Source organism: Erythrolamprus reginae, chromosome 9, assembly GCF_031021105.1.
Source record: "Erythrolamprus reginae isolate rEryReg1 chromosome 9, rEryReg1.hap1, whole genome shotgun sequence".
In the NCBI taxonomy this organism is placed as follows: Eukaryota; Metazoa; Chordata; class Lepidosauria; order Squamata; family Dipsadidae; genus Erythrolamprus; species Erythrolamprus reginae.
The window spans coordinates 32,795,476-32,815,139 of record NC_091958.1 but is presented as its reverse complement, the minus strand read 5'-3'; the positions used below and the strand labels follow the sequence as shown (position 1 = coordinate 32,815,139).

The 19,664-nt window shown below is 42.6% G+C and overlaps 1 protein-coding gene across 1 annotated transcript in view; it reads right to left on the bottom strand.

The window, feature by feature from the left end:
* Positions 1-9,056: 9,056 nt before the first annotated feature.
* The window catches only part of LOC139172545 (syntaxin-binding protein 4-like), a 113,886-nt gene continuing 103,278 nt past the window's right edge, over positions 9,057-19,664 (bottom strand). The window contains exon 21 of the mRNA XM_070761697.1: positions 9,057-9,115. Within this exon, the coding sequence (XP_070617798.1) occupies positions 9,057-9,115 (59 nt within the window). The remainder of the gene's footprint in view (positions 9,116-19,664) is intronic.

Genomic DNA, 19,664 nt, shown 5'->3' with positions numbered 1-19,664 from the left:
TAGCGACTGCGAAAAAGACCTCGGAGTCTTGGTGGGCAATCAACTAAACATGAGCCAACAATGTGCAGCAGCAGCTAAAAAAGCCAACACAATCCTAAGCTACATCAACAGGGGAATACATTCCAAGACCAGGGAAGTCTTAATACCACTCTACTACGCCCTGGTCCGACCACACTTGGAGTACTGTATTCAATTCTGGTCACATTTCAAAAGAGACATTGAAACTCTGGAGAAGGTGCAAAAAAGAGCAACCAAGATGATTAAGGGATTGGAAACCAAGACTTACGAAGAGAGACTGAGGGAACTGGACATGGATAGCCTAGAGAAAAGGAGGGCCAGAGCGGACATGATAGCAGTCTACAAGTATACGAGGGGATGTCACAGAGAGGAGTGGATCACTTTATTCTTCAGGGCACCAAAGGGCCGGACGAGGAACAACGGCTGGAAGCTGACCAAGGAGAGATTCAACATGGAGATAAGGAGGAACTTCCTGACGGTCAGAGCGATCAACCAATGGAACAACCTACCAGCAGACGTTGTGAACTCCAACACTCTGGACATTTTTAAGAGAAGCTTGAACTGCCACTATAGGGTTCCTGCTTGGGCAGGGATTTGAACTCGATGGCCGTCATGGTCCCTTTCAACTCTAACAATCAATCAATCGATCGATCGATGGATGGATGGATGGATGGATGGATGGATACCCAATTCAATTTTATTTCATTAGGCAATTGACCATATCAAAGTAGAAATAGTGACCACATTGGCCATAAAAAATGGCGACTTATCATAAACACTATACAGTAGTGTAAACTGGTTAAAATAAAATAAAATAAAATTGGATAAAATAAAGAGATTTAAATAAAATGAGTTAAAATGCGGTATAATAAGATAAAATTAAGTAGAAAAACATGAAAATATAACTCATGGATAGGTTTGCATTAAAACAAATGTAAAATACGGGTATAAGATATTCTTAAGTGAGTTCATCTCCTTTGGATGGATAGATGATAGATAGATAGATAGATAGATAGATAGATAGATAGATAGATAGATAGATAGATAGATAGATTATTTATTTATTTATTTGATATCTATGCCGCTCTTCTCCTGAGACTAGATAGATAGATAGATAGATAGATAGACAGACAGACAGATAGATAGACAGATAGATCATTTTCATTAAACTCACTCTTGCTATCACTGTTTTTTGTCTGTGTGAGTCTTCTCTTTCCAAAGAGATCAGGGGTCCTACAGGTAGGGCTATGCTTGAGGTGGAATGTGAAATACTGCAATAATTCACGGAATGGTATTTTAATGGCTTTTTACTACCCCAAATGTATAGTATTAATTGCATGGTTTGTACTCAACTGCTGTTTTTGAGCACCAGGTTAAACTTGTCTGGACTTGGAAAAGAAGCAAGAACAGGTCTAATTACTGCTTAGACACTACAGCCTACCAGGAAATCTCAGAGACTTAATCTAAATTGTGGCATTTAAAAAAAAATCCCACGCAATCATAAATTATGTTTGAACTTTTGCAGAGAACTATGTGAAAATGGATTAAAAGTCAGCTGGAAAGGGAGAAAAGGAAGAATCATCTTTCTGCTCCTGGTAAAAGGCCTCGAATTGTCTGAGAGTCAAGCAGATACCCCATTTCTCGGCTGCAAATGGTGAATAAAGCTCAAACTGCCCAAGGAGCTGCTGATACAGTTCTACAGAGGAATTATTGAGTCTGTCATCTGCACCTCTATAACTGTCTGGTTTGGTGCTGCAACCCAACAGGACCAACACAGACTTCAGAGGATAATCAGAACTGCAGAAAAAACAATTGCTACCAACCTGCCTTCCATTGAGGACCTCTATACTGCACGAGTCAAAAAGAGGGCTGTGAAAATATTTACTGACCCCTCGCCTCCTGGACATAAACTGTTTCAACTCCTACCGTCAAAACGTCGCTACAGAGCACTGCACACCAAGACAACTAGACACAAGAACAGTTTTTTCCCAAACGCCATCACTCTACTAAACAAATAATTCCCTCAACACTGTCAGATTTTTTACTAAATGTGCACTTCTATTTCCAATAGTTTTTCTCCTCATTCCTATCATCCTTTTCGGCCCACTTAGGACCGTATGACTGTAACTTGTTGCTTGTATCCTAAGATTTTGGATTGTTTCTTCATTGCTTATTTGACCACTATGACAACCCCTATGACCACCTGATTCTTGACAAATGTATATTTTTCTTTTATTTACGCTGAGAGCATATGCACCAAGACAAATTCCTTGTATGTCCAATCACACTTGGCCAATAAAATTCTATTCTATTCCATTCTATAAATGGAGCCCAGCAAAAGTAGCACTTTTAACAACTGTGGTAAGAAAGGGCATCGGATGAGATAAAACTCACATAGGACACGTCTTGTTTAGCAACCGAAACTTTGGGCTCAATTTCTTCTTGGTCTGGACTTCCAGCAAATATTCCAAGCAGCATTTGGCAATCCATGTGACTGTACTCAATCGCCATCTCAGGTGGGGCTTCCAACTTACCACTGCTACTGGTGCGCTCCACGCACAGCTCCAGGTGACTGGCAGGGGCATGCGTGTCCGAGTGAGATTTTGCTTCTCCACATGTGCAGGAAGCAAGACCTTGCGAGGGGACGTGCAGGCATGCAAGATATTGGCAATTTGTTTGCTTCCACACATGCGGGCATCCCCTCGTGAGATTTTGCAAAATCTCATTCGGACATGTGTGCCCGCCAGAGCTATGCGCGCAGCTTCATTTTCGCTACCAGAGCTAAGATGTGGCCTGTACCGGTAGCAACCTGCCACTGATCCATCTATAACCACCAAGAAGGGGACCGTGATGGCTCAGCTTCTCAGACAGTTCGGGTTCAAGACCAAGGGTGAAATGTGTTTAAGCACAGAAAGAAGATAATATAATTTAAATTCTTAATAATAATCTTTCCTCCACCCACCCACCCCCGTATTGCTAATTAGATCAAAGGAATGATAGGAGCCTATTTTTTTCTGTCCTGTTGTATGAAGAGAAGTAAATTTAGAACTTTCCTTGTAAAGGGCAGTCATATTAAAATGAGGGTTTAAAAAACATGAATGAGATAAGTAAGAATATAAGAAATGGACTGAAGCACTGTGGCATAGTTTTAGTAGAAAAAAGCAAATAGCCAAGATAAATTTTGATGGCTAATAGCATTTTGAACCCGAATAAGAACAGAAAACAATCTTGGAAATCCGGATGACAAAATTAGAAAAGGAGGTAGCACAAGATCAATGATGTATACCAAACCAAAACAGATAATTAAGAATTTTGATTAAGAATTTGGCAATTGATACTATATTGTATTGTATTCTAATTTGAAGGTATGTGAATTTGTAAGGGGTGGAGGGAAAAAAATAAAAAAATTATGCCCCCCTCCCCAAAAAAAGAGCAAGGGTGAATTCCAGCAGGTTCTGACAGGTACTGGAGAACCGTTAGCAGAAATCAGGAGTCAGGACTTTCCAAAGAAGAGGGAATCCTGGCAAGAAGTATCTTTTATTCCTAGTGCATTGGTACAATTCTGTTAGCATCTCATTAACTTTCTTTAAAACAAATGGTTCAGATCCTATCTTATATCGTGCAAGTTTTTTTTTTTAAAAACCCTACCATATATAATGAAAGCAAAGTGATAACAAAATCAATTTTAATACCCGGAGGAATCCAGATCATGTTGGACAGGAAATGAATACTCCATCTAATGAGCTGGAAACGATCGACCTTTGGCAGTTGGTCTGCATTTTAAAAATATGTGTATATTTTCAATCTCCAAGGTGATGTTATGTCATCACAGAAGTGAGTGGGCAACCTTTGCAGTAGATTTGGATAGAAAAAGTAAGGCCAACCCATACCTTTTATCTTATTTTCTTTGATTTGAAATGCAGAAATGAAATATTCATGTCTTTACAGCTAGATAATTTCTCCCAGATTTAAACAACTGAAATCTTAGAGCATTTTGAGGATTAGGAAGAAAGGGTTGGAGAACTGGGAATATTTCTCCCTGATTTCAAAATTTTTAAGAAGCGACTGGACAACCATTTGTCCGAAATGGTAATGGGCGGTGATGGTGAACCTTTTTTGGTTCGCATGCCAAAAAGAGTATGTATGCGCTCATTCCCTCCCCCCATGCATGCGCAACACCCCCCCACACACGCTGCATCCTGTGCATTCACACAACAACCCAAGCGCATGCACACAGGCATCACTGAAGCCTTGGGATAGTGAAAAAATGGCCAAACGGGAAAACTGGAATTTTGGAAAAACAGACTTCCTGTTTGCCCGTTGTGCTATTTTTCACACTCCAGAGGCTTCAAGGAATCTTCCTGAAGACCCGGAGTAAGAAAAACAGCACAACCGGCAAACTGGACGTCCGTTTTTCCAAACTTCCGGTTTGTCTGTTGGACTGTTTTTTGCACTTTCCTGAAGCCTCTGGAGTATGAAACGGCCTTCCCCAAGGCTGAGAATCAGCTGGCCAGCGCGCACATGCACCCTGGAGCAATGCCTAGTATGCCCTCTGATGTGGCTCTGCAAGCCACAAGTGGCACGTACGCCACAGGTTCGCCATCACTAGTATAAGGTTTCTTTCTTGAGCAGGGGTTCGGACTAGAAGACCTCCAAGGTTCCTTCCAACTCTGATGTTGTTGTTGTTGTTTCAGAATTAATTTTCAATTTGATTCAGTCTGGGACCGGTAAAATCTTAACAGTTCAAGTCTTAAACAAGGGCCTAAGCGCTGCTAAGGGAATATCTGAGTGCTGTAGTTTAGACAGTTCCGAGTGGGTTTTTGCAAAGTTGGAATATAATATAAGTCTGGCAGATAACTTGGCCCAGAAGTCCAAAAGGATTCCCTAAATTTATTAGGCACCATCACATGGAATGCTGGACTTTTCCTTACCCATCTTTTAAATCAGAGGACCTGATGCCGTATCCTTTGGTATCTGCTTGTACCAAACGTAACTTGCAGCTCTCAGAGTCTCTTGAGAAAAATTAATGAGAAAGGTTCAGTGTTACAGGAATTTCAGAAGTTGAACAGTTTCCTGGAGACTCTGGAGATGACCATTGATGATCCTTGAAGGAACTCCCCAAGGAGCAGCAGGAGCAAGTAAAGTCCAGTGAGAGGGAGAATATTACAGAGACACAGACTAGCCTCCCATTCAAGTCCATGAGATATAAGAAGGGGGAAGAGGAGGAGGTGGAGGAGGGAGGAGGAAGCATTTGGCATGCAATATCCTTATATGTTTCTGGACAGAATCTCTGAAAGTTATTTTAAAAAAACAAAATAAGAAAATAAGTAGAAAGAAAAGAGCAATTTGGCCCTAATGTTGGTTCATATCAGGCCTGAAGAACCAAGAACAACATGTGGAGTTACCTCTCAGTAGTTCCTCCTGTGTTATCTGCCTAAAGACAGAATCTTGCCAGATTGAAGAGATTATCTGCAATAGCTAGAGATATGGCCCTGTGAATTGCTAGAGAGGGTCACAAGACGTTCCAGCTGTGGTATCTCTTTGCCCTCTGGAAAAGAGCCCCTCCCTCCAGTAACTCTGCATTATATCCCACCATATCTATAAAAAGGAGGAAGGGAGGAAAAAAGGAAGGAATTTTCCTCTTTTTGCTATTAGTGCCAAAACTCATTTACAACAGATTTAATTAAACTACAGAATTTGCTTCCAGAGAATATAGGCATGCCTGCCAACTTGGTTGGCTTTGAAGAACTAAACCCATTCATGAGGGACAAAGCTACCCGATGATTCAATGCCAGTTGTCAAATAAGAAGCACCACCCTACCCAGAGTACGGGTGGGAGTTACTTGTGTGTTCAAGTCCTGCTTGTTAGAGATATCGGGATATTCATGATGAAAGCAAAATGCTGGATTAAGTTAAGAGTTTTGGCCTGATTCAAAAAAGGTGGTTCTTTGTTTTGAAGGAAAGGGGAAAATCATACACAAATATGCTGGCTTTGGAATAAACCCAGCGATCATTTCCATGATGGGGATGTGCGCAACGGGAGATTCAACGTGAATTTGTGCAATATCCCTCATGTTATGTAGTTCTTGTCAGGATAGAAACCTGAAGTAATATTACAAATACATTAGAAGTAAAGTGAATGCTGAGTCTTGATGCTTCAGCAGAATGATGCAATCTGTTCTGTGATCTGATTGGTCAGTACATGTATATAGTGTAATACACCTTTTGTGTGGATGTGGTCTGGTTTGATGGTTTGGTTAATGGTTGAGTATAGTGTGGTTAGTTGGTGGTTTGTTCTGTAATATAGTGTAGAATAAATTGTCATTTTTGATACCACGGAAGAAGTAAAAGAGCCTTCTGAAGAAAGAACTCCTGCTGTCATGTCTTTGTTGAGAAAAATACCTTGTTCCTGGTATCTGCCACGTTTCCAATGCAAATTCAAAATAACTGACAGTTCTACCTACTCATGAGATGCCAACTTTTGGATTCCTACTGGCCTCATAACACTCCTTTTAGCCAGCATTCCTGGGCCAACCCTCTACCATCACACAGGTTGTCCTTGATTTATTACTGTAGAGGAATCTGCCCATCACTATTGTAAGTCATGACAATCATAAATTGGGTCACCTGAATGATTGAATCATTTTATGACATATTTTGTGGTCATTGTTAAGCAAATGCTACAGTCATAAAGCAAAAACCACAGTCATTAAGCAAACCATGGGTTTGCTATGGGCCAGGTTTTTTGCTAAAGACCCAGAAGTAAATGGCATTTTTCAGCAAAACTGTCATAAAATACTTTATTTACTTTATTTATTTGGCCATGTGGCTAGGCACCCAAGGAATTTGTCTCTGGTACAGGAGCACAAAAAGCGTAGGTGTGACTCCACGGCACTATAAACAGCCATGAATGTAGGCTATTTGTTGAGCACCAGGAATGGGGTGATATGACCATGGAGAGAAGCTGCTGTGAGATCTTCAGAATGAAATCAGAAGGACCACACAGGGGTGTCCATTAAAACTTTGAATGATTGCTAAGCAAGTGGTCATAACTCAAGGACTATCTATTATAGCCAGTTTGTCTGCTCTCTTTAGGAGCACACTCTGTGGGAAAGAGTTGGCACAACATCTCTGGAGGTTGTCTGGCTGGAACCCAAACAGAGAAAACATGAAGAAGGAATGTACTCAAGATAGACCACCAAGAGTTTCTCCAGGCTGAATGAATCTGGAGCTGGGGTTATAGAGGGGATTCTGATGGACTCAGTAGCCTCAAGCTAACTATTCCTTCTTCGCAGTGAGAAGCCCCTGGCAGCTGAACATCTGTAGGCCCTTGATCAAAATTTTGGGGAAGGTCTTGAGTCTATACAGTTGGCACAACTGTAGATCTTTGATCCCTGACTCATGGAGGTGGATTAAGTTAATTTAAATCAGATTTAAGTGACTTGGAATTTAAGAGTTTCTCAAGCAATTTGATTTTGCATAAAAATTTTGGAGATGAGATGAGTGGCTGGGCAAGATGAGGGACCGGAGGAGGTGAGGCCCCTTTGATGTGAGTGATGTTGCGTTGGCCACACCTACCCAGTCACATGATCATCTAGCCACACCCACCTAGCCATGCCCAGAGACCCATTAGTAAAGAAATGTGAATCCACCACTGCTTAAAGATGAAGTCTTCCTGTCAGAGGAATTAAGAGGGGTCCATCTGACAGCAGAAATGAGACAGAGGCATTGACCCAGGGGTGGACTCTAACTTACCTTGCTGCCACTTCGCTTCTTCACATGCTGCACCATGTGGATGCATGCGCACAGTGCCGAAAAATCCCCCCAAAATCCCCCCAACCCCCCCCCAAAGATGGCAATGTATGCATAGTGCTGGAAACTCAGCTTCTGTGCATGTGCAGAAGGAAAAAAACTGGGGAAAATCCCCACCCCCCAAAACAAATTTTCAAAAAAACTGATGGCAGCACTCATAGACGGGTGCTGACCGAACCTGTTCCATGACATCATTGTGATGTCACCAGTGGGTCACTACCAGTTCGGGTGAACTAGTTTGAACCAGGAAGAACCCACATTTCCATTGACCTGTAATAAACTACCAATGGATTTCCAGTCACTTTTTAAAAAAAGAATCTTGAATAATTCAAATAATCCTTGAAGAGAACCAGATAAAAATTGATCTGAATGCAAATAATTTTCGCCGACTGTCTGTGTTGAAGATTGGGTATGTCAAATTGATGACCATGCTGATGATCAATTTTATTCTATCTGTTCTCTATTTGTAATTTCCTCCACCCATAAATCAAGAGGCATCTGGTAACTCTTTTTCAGGTGAATAAAATTTAATTAAAAGGCATAAACTTTCACGAGCTCTCTAAATGAAATCTGTTAGCTGGGAAAGATGCTGCCAAACTTCTGAATTGGGGAATACCATAGTTAATATAATAATACCATATTTAATATAATAAAATAATACCATAGTTAATATAATAAAATAATATATTTCATCTAAAAAAGAGCCCAGAATTGTGCAGAAAACAGCATTAATGCATGCACACAGACAGTGCAAAAACTAAGTGAAAATGTTACCTTTCCCTGCGGCTTAAATCCCACTTAAAGTCACAATTTAAATGACAGTCCTCTGGTTATTCTCCCCAGCAAGGGCTTAGATAAATAAGTAAAAATAAAGCTTTTACAGAGATCTATACAAATGGAATATACGTAGAACAATTCGCCTCCTGAAGTTCTGGAGCTCCATCAGTGAATTTTTTTCAACCAAGACTGGACAGCTCTACGTCTAGGAGGGTGTGTGGAAGCGGGGTGGGGTGGACTAGAAGCTCTCATAATGCCTTCCAATTCTAGGATTCTTAACTGCCTTCAGGAAATGATTTTTCCGAAGATCATAGCTGCCTTTGTTCTTGTTTTTTCAGACTCCAAACAAGCCGTGGAGAGAACTGGACGGAGGTTCATTTTGAAGGAGTGTTGTGGACCAGAAATGGCCCAAAGTCTAACTTCTGGAGGAAGTTGTCCTACGTTCCTCATTATTCATAATTGGGGGATCTCTTGTCTGCTTGGCAGTTGTCCCAATCTTGCAGTAGAGCTGTCAACGAAAGCAGAAGATCACAAACCATCACCAGGTCATTGTCAACCCAATCAGCACCTAATCTGGAGATGCCCTCAAGGTTCCTAACCTTTGCTCAGAATAGAAATGTCAGCAGCTGTTGGTATGTTTCTTTTTTTCCAGTTTTATGCAATCCTGCAATCCTGCTGTAAGTATGTGGATTATTAGATATAAATTTGCCTTTTTCCTAATACATATATTTCAGGTTTTAATTCTAAATTATAATTTAATATGTCTTTTAACCAATTTTGAATCATAGCCCAAATTTTTTTTGCTTCTGGGCACGTCCACCACATGTGGTAATATGTGCCATGTGTTGTTTTACATTTCCAACATTCTTTCTTCAGGTTATTGCAAATTTTAGCTAGTCTTGCTGGGGCATAATTCCACCAGTAGACCATCTTGTACAAATTTTCTTTGTATTGTATAGATATTGTTGTATGTTATAACCGAAGTTGGTCATCAAAGCTATCATATTTGGTTTTGCAGATTCTTCTATATTTTTGAAATTTAATAAGTAGTTGTACATTCTAGTAATACATTTTTTATCTGGTCCTGTTAGTATTTTATCTATTGTGTTTCATTTCTTGCAGATTCTGAATTCTATTAAATCCCTCTTATATTTACTTTGTATCCGATAGTACAATAACCAATTCATTCCTTTTCCTTCGTTTTCAAGTTCCTCTCTACTCTTCAATAAACCTTTTGGGTCTTAAAGTTCTTCGTATGTTCTAGTTTTAGTCTTGTCCAATAAGTTAGGGTAGACTTGGGCTTCTTTGGTGGATAACCATCTTGGAATTTCTATATAATGTTTTTTCTTTACCTTTCCCCAATTTCCTAGCAATATTTTCTGTATCATGTGTGATTGAAATTGTGTGTGTTTAGTGCTTTCTTTTTCCCATAAGTGCACATGCCATCCCTCTTGTATGTTATCACCTTCTATTGTCAGGATCCTCTCAGTTTCTAATCAAATGGTGATTAGAAAAATATTAGAGTGCCCAAAAATGAATAAAATCACACTAGAATTTCAGAATAAAGAAGAGAATGAATATACCATATGGGGGAAATTCTACAAATGGAAAGAGGAGAAAATGAAAACAAAGCAACTAAGTAAAGTAAAAGGGGGTAATGTAGAAACAGAAATTTAAAAACAACCTTATGTTTTTGTCTGTTTTATGTTTCAAAAAAATTCAATAAAATAATGATGATGATGATGATGATGATGATGATGATGATGATAAAAAGAAATGTCAGCAGCTGGTACCAGACAAGCCCCCACTCAGCCCTATTGGATTTTTTAATATCAAATTTTAATCTACGCCGAAGAATTCAATTACACCCTCGCTCACACATTGACTCTTTAACTCCTTTTATCCGACAAATCTGGGTCCCCACTCACTTCCCCCGTTCATCTGCTTGCTTCCCTGCTGATACTCCATTTCTGCCCCTATAATGGAGCATGATAAGAACGATCAGATATTACTCCATCACCGGTAGTCCCAGGAAACCTGGTAAATGTCAAACTCTCCCTTTACCAGCTACGAATAGTCCTTGCAACCACAGAAGACACCTGAATGTCTTTGTTATAATCAAAGGGGTTGTTACGTTGTCCAACTTTTTGCTGGAATTCGTGGACAAATCATCACAGCCGTTAAGTGGATCATGCAGTCTTTAAGTGAAACCTGCATTTCTCATTTTCTTTGCTTGCCAGAGGTCTGCTGGGAAGCTCATAAGTGGTGACCCCTCCCCCCTCAGGATGCTGCTATATAGAGATAGAGATAGAGATAGAGATAGAGATAGAGATAGAGATAGAGATAGAGATAGAGATAGAGATAGAGATAGAGATAGAGATAGAGATAGAGATAGAGATAGAGATAGAGATAGAGATAGAGATAGAGATAGAGATAGAGATAGAGATAGAGATAGAGATAGAGATAGAGATAGAGATAGAGATAGAGATAGAGATAGAGATAGAGATAGAGATAGAGATAGAGATAGAGATAGAGATAGAGATAGAGATAGAGATAGAGATAGAGATAGAGATAGAGATAGAGATAGAGATAGATAGAGATAGAGATAGAGATAGAGATAGATAGATATAGATAGATATACTGGATGCCAAGTAATGCAATTGTGGTCCTGGGACCTTGGGGGACGCTATATTGATTGGAAATGGAAGGACTGGTTGTAACTCACATTTTTCAATGCTGTTATGACTTTGAATGGTCACTAAAGAAACGGTTGTAAGCACAAGTGGGTTCTAACCTATTTCATTCTCGGTTTGCTTTCTTCCACACTGCGTGGCTGCACCAAGTGGGCACATGGGCACTTTGTGTGCATGTGCAGTGCCAAATTTTTTTTAAAAAGCCAAAAACAAGATGGCAACTGCATGCACAGTGCTGGAAACTTGGTTTCTATACATGTTCAGAAGAATTTTAAAAAATTGATAGCAGCAACTGAACTGGTTCTGTGACATTGTGACGTCACCAGCAGGTCGCTAGTGAACCAGTCCGAATTGGGAGAAACCCACCTCTGATTGTAAATCAAGGATTACTTGTACTGAGAGTAAGGTAGAGGTGTAAATGCTGGAGCAGTAGTTGACCAACATTCTTCACATTCATCGCATCCTGGGCACCCTTTTTTTTTGAACTATTACCATCTGACAGATGGTACAGGAAAATTAAAAACAAGAATAAATAGGCTGAAAAACAGCTTCTATCCCAGAGCAGTAACTACAGTGGTACCTCTACTTAAGAACGCCTCTACTTAAGAACTTTTCTAGATAAGAACCGGGTGTTCAAGATTTGTTTGCCTCTTCTTAAGAACTATTTTCTACTTAAGAACCCAAGACCGGAAAAAATTCCCAGGAAATTTGATAGCGGCATAAAGGCCCAGTCATTTTCCTGCCATTCCCCCTTTAATCCCGGCCATCTCCGGCTTTTCTGGGCTGCCAGAGGAGCCTTTCTGTGGCGCTAAAGTAGAGGGAATAAATTATTTCGCTGTGGTGACTCCCTTGCACTGCCTCCCATACACCCAGCGCGAGGTTGCCTCCCGGAGCGTCTGGGCACGGAAAGGCAAAAGTGGGCGCTTCACCCCGGCCTTATCAACTCGGCTTCAGCCAAACCGAGGAATCACCACAGTGAAGGAAAGGTGCTGGGTACAAAGCGAGCGAGCAAGAGAGAGAGAGAGGAGAGGGGAGCCTGTCAGCATGGGAAGGAAGAGGTAGCAGTAGCAACAGCAGCCGCCGCCTTTCGGTCAAAGGAGCAGGAGGTTCCCCCCTCTCGCCTGCTTGGGTTTCTCTCTGGTGCAGTGTATGGGAGGCAGCCTCACGCCGGGAGTATGGGAAGCACGTGCTCCTCCTCGCCGCCTCACAGTCCCTCTTTTTTTTTAAGCCTTAAAGTTTTGGATTTTTTTGATTCCCCTCACATCACCTTCTTCCTTCAGCAATGACTGTCCTCCTCTTCTTCCTTCTCCTCCTCCCACCCAAATTCTGAGCTTTTATTTCTTTTCTAATGGGTTTGCACACATTATTTGCTTTTACATTGATTCCTATGGGAAAAATTGCTTCTACTTACAAACTTTTCTACTTAAGAACCTGGTCACAGAACAAATTAAGTTCTTAAGTAGAGGTACCACTGTATATTTAATTCTACTGTATAGTGTAATATTAACTGCACTATAATGCAAAATCAGGGGTTTTCAATTTAATTATATAGAATATGAAGAGTGTGTCTTTTTGTTTTATATTTTTATGTATAATGCACACTGAAGATTGCATTTAATTCATTGTAGGAGATGCAATGACAATAAAGTAAACTATTAAGCTATTAAACTAGATCTCACTAGAGCAGGGTACCTGAAATCTCAGTAAATTACCCCAAATTCGGTAAAAAATAATTTCTGTTTAGGTAATGACACACAAAGCAATTACCCATCGCAAAAGGGTCATTTACATTGATTTTAATAATGGCCAAGAGTACTAAAATATCTCTCAAATATGCCCATTAAATTGAAAAATTGAAATCACCAATGGTAATTGGTACAAATGATGTAAAGATATTGAAGGCTATTGTTTTTATAATACAGGTGGTGCTCAAATTATGACCAACTATTCAGTGTCCATTTCAAATTAAAATGATGTTGAAGGAAGGATCAACCCTGATTCTCAAACCTCATTAAGGTTGATAGAAGAAAATATTTGTAGTTTAGGGTTGAACTCTGATGTCCTGGATGGTGTCTTTGAACTTTGTTGTACAAATTTCATTATCAAACTAGGTAACCCGCTGATGATATTGCCAAGTTCAGCAAAGAAACATCTGCAAGAATACCACCAAGCTCAGAGATCACCAAGGACCTCCATGGTTTAGTAAGCTATTCTGATAAATAGTTTTCAGTAATGAAAAAAATGGCTTGGCAAGCACTGCAGTAGGTCAAATTGAGACTCTCTTGGTTCACAATAATCTAAACCAGGGGTCCCCAAACTTTTTACACAGGGGGCCAGTTCACTGTCCCTCAGACTGTTGGAGGGCAGGACTATAAAAAACCCCATGAACAAATCCCTATGCACACTGCACATATCTTATTTAAAGTAAAAAACAAAATGGAAACAAATACAATATTTAAAATAAAGAAGAAGTAATTAAGTAATTTATACTTCTTTATTAACAAGTAAATTTAAACTGAAATCAACAAACTCCGTCCATTTCTCCTTCCTTCCTTCCCTCCTTCCTCTCCACTTCTCTCTTCCCTCTCTCTTTTCTTCCTTCTCTGTCATTTGTTTCATTTTCCTCTCCCTCATTTTCTCTCCATCATTTCCTCATTTTTCTTTCTCTTTCTCTCTCTCTCTCTCACTCTTCCCATCTATCCCCCGTTCTCTCTTCCTCTCTATCTCTCCCTCTTTCTCTCTTTTTTCTCTGTCCCTCTCTCTTTCTCTCTCTCTTTCTTTCTCTCTCTCTCTTTCTCTCTCTCCCTCTTTATCTCTCTCCCTCTCTCTCTCCCTCTTTCTTTCTCTCCCTTTCTATCTCTCCCTCTTCCTTTATCTCCCTCTTTCTCTCTCTCTCTTGCTTTCTTTCCCTCTCACACTCTATTTCTATCTCTCCCTCTTTTTCTCTCCCTCTCTCTCTCCCCTTTCTCTCTCTTGCTTTCTTATCTCTCTCTCACTATTTCTATCTCTCCCTCTCTCTTTCTCTCCCTCTTTCATTTTCTCTCTCTCTTGCTTTCTTTCTCTTTCCTCTCCTTTCTCTCTCTCTCTCGTACACCTTGCCGCCAACAGAGAGAGAAAGAGAGAGCGGAGGGCAGCTTGCCGGTCCACGGCCCCCTGGATGAGCGGCTCCGTATAGCCCCAGCACCGGACTTTGCCGTTGCCTCCGCCCGGGTCTCCAGCTAACCTCCTGAATTTGCCCAAACGGAGGTGGCGGCAGTTTCAAGGGACCAACATATGGTACTTCTCGGCGTTGCGTTGCTGCGGGTTTAGGACATTTAGCCTCTGCCAGTTGGATGAAGCTCTTTCCTCCGCAGCAGCTGATCGGCCGCTGCCTTCATTCCCTCGTCCTAAGGCCCCAAGCTCTTCGCCCCAGCCATTTGGCCACATGGGACACTTCACCACCATCCAATCAGAACGGTTGTTACAAAATGCTACTTTTGGAAGGAAAGAATGGGACAGTTTGCTCTTTCATACACAAACAAACACATTGAATGATAGAGAGAGAAGGGACCTTGGTGGCCACCTAGTCTGACCCACCTTCTCATTCAGGAGACTTACAGAATGATAGATAGGAAAGGGAAATCAATGGCCATCTAGTCTGACCCACTTTCTCATTCAGGAGACTTACAGAATGATAGAGAGGGAAGGGACCTCGGAGGCCATCTAGTCTGACCCACCTTCTCATTCAGGAGACTTACATAATGATAGATAGGAAAGGGACCTTAGTGGCCATCTAGTATGACCCACCTTCTCATTCAGGAGACTTACAGAGTGATAGAGAGGGAAGGGACCACAGTGACCATCTAGTATGACCCGTCTTCTCAGTCAGGAGACTTACAGAATGATAGAGAGGGAAGGGACCTCGGTGGCCATCTAGTCTGACCCCCAGCTGAAGCAGGAGAATGAAATAGAATGATAGAGAAGGAGGAGACCTCAGAGACCATCTAGTCCAACCCTCTTCGTTAGGAGAATTGGTCTTCCGGTCAAATTCTTGGGCTGCTAAATTGGCTGGTGGAACTCTTTGCCTCACAACAAGCTAATCCTTTAAAAGCTAATTTGGGAAACCAATCAGAGCAGTCCTCTCAAAAGAGGTTTGGGAGAGACTGCTAGTTAGCAAAGGACAGAAGTGAAGGTTGGTTGCTGTCTGGGCCCCCTTTATGATCTGCTACTCATGGTAATCTTTGGAATTTTGATGATGTGTGGAGCATTTATGACAAAAGAAAGTGTCAAGAGAGGCAAAAATTTGGAGGCCCCAGACGTGGGTGTAGGGGGCCACCCCCACCCTCCACCCATACACATTTAACAAGAGTTGGAAGAAACCTTGGTGGTCATCCAGTCCCACCCTGTCCTTCCGCCCGTACACATTTGACAAATTCTGACCTGCTAAATTGGCCAGGGGAACACACTGCAACATGGTCCTCTCTCAAACTCCCTTTGCATTTGTCTCTATCCCCCTCTCTCTCTCACTCTCTCCAGGGTCCCTTCCAACACTTGTTAATTTGTTTGGGAATCTGTAGAAGTCACTGACTTGAGAAGGGGGTTGGACTAGATGACCTCTGTGGTCCCTTCCATCTGTCTGATTCTGTAGAAATCTGCTTGAGAAGAGGGTTGGACTCTAGTTTGTTTTGTCATAACCGCTTGTTCCCTTTGCATCTGCCTCGAGGCATCGTAAAAATTCCACAGATAATGAGGAGCAGGTCATAAAGGGGCCCCAGACAGCAACCAGCCTTCACTTCTCTCATTTGCAAAGTGAATGCTACCTAGTCCCAACTAAATGTGACCAGGTATGCCAATTTGTAGAATGATAACTCCTATATTTTTCTCATTTTTTGTTAATTCCTGTTTCTTTGAAGATGAGGAGCTTTTTGGTTATTTTAATTCCATATCTATTGATGGGATAACTATCGGAGTTTAGCTTTGTTGAAAACAAAAGTTCATAACTGCTGATAATGTGTGTGTGTGTGTGTGTGTGTGTGTGTGTGTGTGTGTAAGAGCTCCCAAAGCCCACACACACTTTGGGAACTCTCCACATGAACGCAGAAGAAGACATGGGATCGTCTAGATGCCCAGAGTATGAACAGACCTCTCTCTCTCTCTTCAAACAGGAAAGGATCATTAGCCTCCCCAAGTTTTTCCCCACAAAGCCCCCTGCCCCCCCACTTTGGGGATCCATGCCTCTTTTCACTCCTCCTTCATTCGGCAGTTGACCCTTACAGAATTGGATGGGACCTTAAGGAGGTCATATAGAATCATAGAGACGATCTAGTCCAACCCCCTTCTCAAGCAGATTTCTACAGAATCAGACAGATGGAAGTGACCACAGAGGTCATCTAGTCCAACCCCCTTCTCAAGTCAGTGACATCTACAGATTCCCAAACAAATTAACAAGTGTTGGAAGGGACCCTGGAAAGAGAGAGAGAGAGACAGAGACAGAGAGAGACAAGAGAGAGAGAGACAGAGAGAGAGAGAGAGAAATGCAAAGGGAGTTTGAGAGAGGACCATGTTCAGTGTGTTCCCCTGGCCAATTTAGCAGGTCAGAATTTGTCAAATGTGTATGGGCGGAAGGACAGGGTGGGATTGGATGACCACCAAGATCCCTTCCAACTCTTGTTAAATGTGTATGGGTGGAGGGTGGGGGTGGCCCCCTATCCCCATGTCAGGGGCCTCCAAATTTTTGCCTCTCTTGACACTTTCTTTTGTCATAAATGCTCCACGCATCGTAAAAATTCCAAAGATTACCATGAGTAGCAGGTCATAAAGGGGGCCCCAGACAGCAACCAGCCTTCACTTCTGTCCTTTGCTAACTAGCAGTCTCTCCCAAACCTCTTTTGAGAGGACTGCTTTGATTGGGTTCCCAAATTAGCTTTTAAAGGATTAGCTTGTTGCGAGGCAAGGAGTCCCACCAGCCAATTTAGCAGCCCAAGAATTTGACCAGAAGACCAATTCTCCTGCTTGCGAAGAGGGTTGCACTAGATGGTCTCTGAGGTTTCCTCCCTCTCTATCATTCTGCAAGTCTCCTGAATGAGAAGAGGGGTCAGATTAGATGGCCACCGAGGCCCCTTTCCTCTCTATCATTCTGTAAGTATCCTGAATGAGAAGGTGGGTCAGATCAGACTAGATGGCCACCAAGGCCCTTTTCCTCTCTATCATTCTGTAAGTCTCCTGAATGAGAAGGGGGTCATACTAGATGGCCACCAAGGTCCCTTCCCTCTCTATCATTCTGTGAGTATCCTGAATGAGAAAGTGGATCATACTAGATGGCCACTGAGTTCCCTTTCCTCTCTATCATTCTGGAAGTCTCCTGAATGAGAAGGTGGGTCAGGTCAGACTAGATGGCCACCAAGGTCCCTTCCCTCTCTATCATTCTGTATGTCTCCTGAATGAGAAGGGGGTCAGACTAGATGGACACCAAGGTCCCTTCCCTCTCTATCATTCTGTGAGTATCCTGAATGAGAAAGTGGGTCAAGTCAGACTAGATGGCCACCAAGGTCCCTTCCCTCTCTATCATTCTGTAAGTCTCCTGAATGAGAAGGGGGTCAGACTAGATGGCCACCAAGGTCTCTTCCCTCTCTATCATTCTGTAAGTATCCTGAATGAGAAAGTGGGTCAAGTCAGACTAGATGGCCACCAAGGTCCATTCCCTCTCTATCATTCTGTAAGTCTCCTGAATGAGAAGGGGGTCAGGTCAGACTAGATGGCCACCAAGGTTCCTTCCCTCTCTATCATTCTGTAAGTCTCCTGAATGAGAAGGTGGGTCAGGTCAGACTAGATGGCCACCAAGGTCCCTTCCCTCTCTATCATTCTGTAAGTCTCCTGAATGAGAAGGGGGTCAGACTAGATGGCCACTGAGGCCCCTTCCCTCTCTATCATTCTGTAAGTCTCCTGAATGAGAAGGTGGGTCAGGTCAGACTAGATGGCCACCAAGGTCCCTTCCATCTCTATCATTCTGTAAGTCTCCTGAATGAGAAGGGGGTCAGACTAGATGGCCACCGAGGTCCCTTCCCTCTCTATCATTCAATATGTGTGTTTGTGTATGAAAGAGCAAACTGTCCCATTCTTTCCTTCCAAAAGTAGCATTTTGTAACAACCGTTCTGATTGGATGGTGGCGAAGTGTCCCATGTGGCCAAAAGGCTGTGGCTGAATTTGGATTTTTGTGGCCAAAGGGCTGGGGCCAAGAGCTAGGGACCTTTGGGCAAGGGAGTGAAGGCAGCGGCTGATCAGCTGCTGCAGAGGAAAGAGCTTCATCCAACTGGCGGAGGCAAAAAGTCCCATTCCCGTTGCCGCAGCCTCCGAGCTCCGCTGCTGTCCCCAGGCACTGTTAGCTGTTTAGGGAGAGGAACTGTTGCTGCTCTGCCATAGGGCAGCAACAGTTTCTCTCTCTAAAGGCAGCAAAGAAAGGGGCCAATTGCAGGCCCGCTTTCCTCCCCACCCCTTGCCTCTGTACCGCCTCCTCGCTCAGTAGCAGACCGCGATGAGTGGACAGGAGATTCGGGAGCTTATTATATCTATTAATAAAATCTCGTGCGCTGCCCCAGGCCGTAATTTGGGGACCGCTGATCTAAACCAAGGATCTCCAACCTTGGCAACTTTAAGACTTATGGACTTCAACTCTCAGAGTTCCTCAGCCAGCTGGCTGAGGAACTCTGGGAGTTGAAATCCATAAATCTATTGGAAACAGGTAAGGGATCACCTCCATTCAACTGCAAGCCAATTTAACCAGAACTTGTAGGATATAGCTGTGTTATTTTAACTCAGATCAAGCCCTCTCATGGCCAAGGAAAGACAAGTATAGAGTGATGGTCAAATCAAGATACAATCAGAATTTCAGCACCTTGGACAGGGCAATGTTTGTGTAAGACTTGGAAGAAATATTTCTAGCTTTCTAGTTCTATAATTCTCCCAGCTGCCATGTACGGTAGTACAGTGGTCCCTTGACTTTCGCGGGGGGTTCCAAGACCACCTGCGAAAGTCAAATTTCTGCAAAGTGGGAACACTCCCTTCCTTCCTTCTTCCCTCTCCCTCCTCTATTCCTGGTTTTACTTACCCCCGGAACCCTCAAGGGCAAGGGGGTGGCAAGCTGGGGGCCTTACTGCGCTTGCTGCTGGCGTCTCCCATGGTGGCGGTGGCAGCACCGGTGCTCAGGGGCAGGGCAGGGGCAGGGGAAGCTCAAGGCAAGAGGGCTCCAGGCCAGGACTTGGAGCCAATATTCCAGGCCAGTCAGTTGGGAGGTCGGACACTACCACTAAGGGAGATGGCTTAGGTGGGTGGGGGAAGAAGAGGTGGTGGCAGCGGGTGGCAGTAAGTGATGGTGGTGGAAAAAGAGG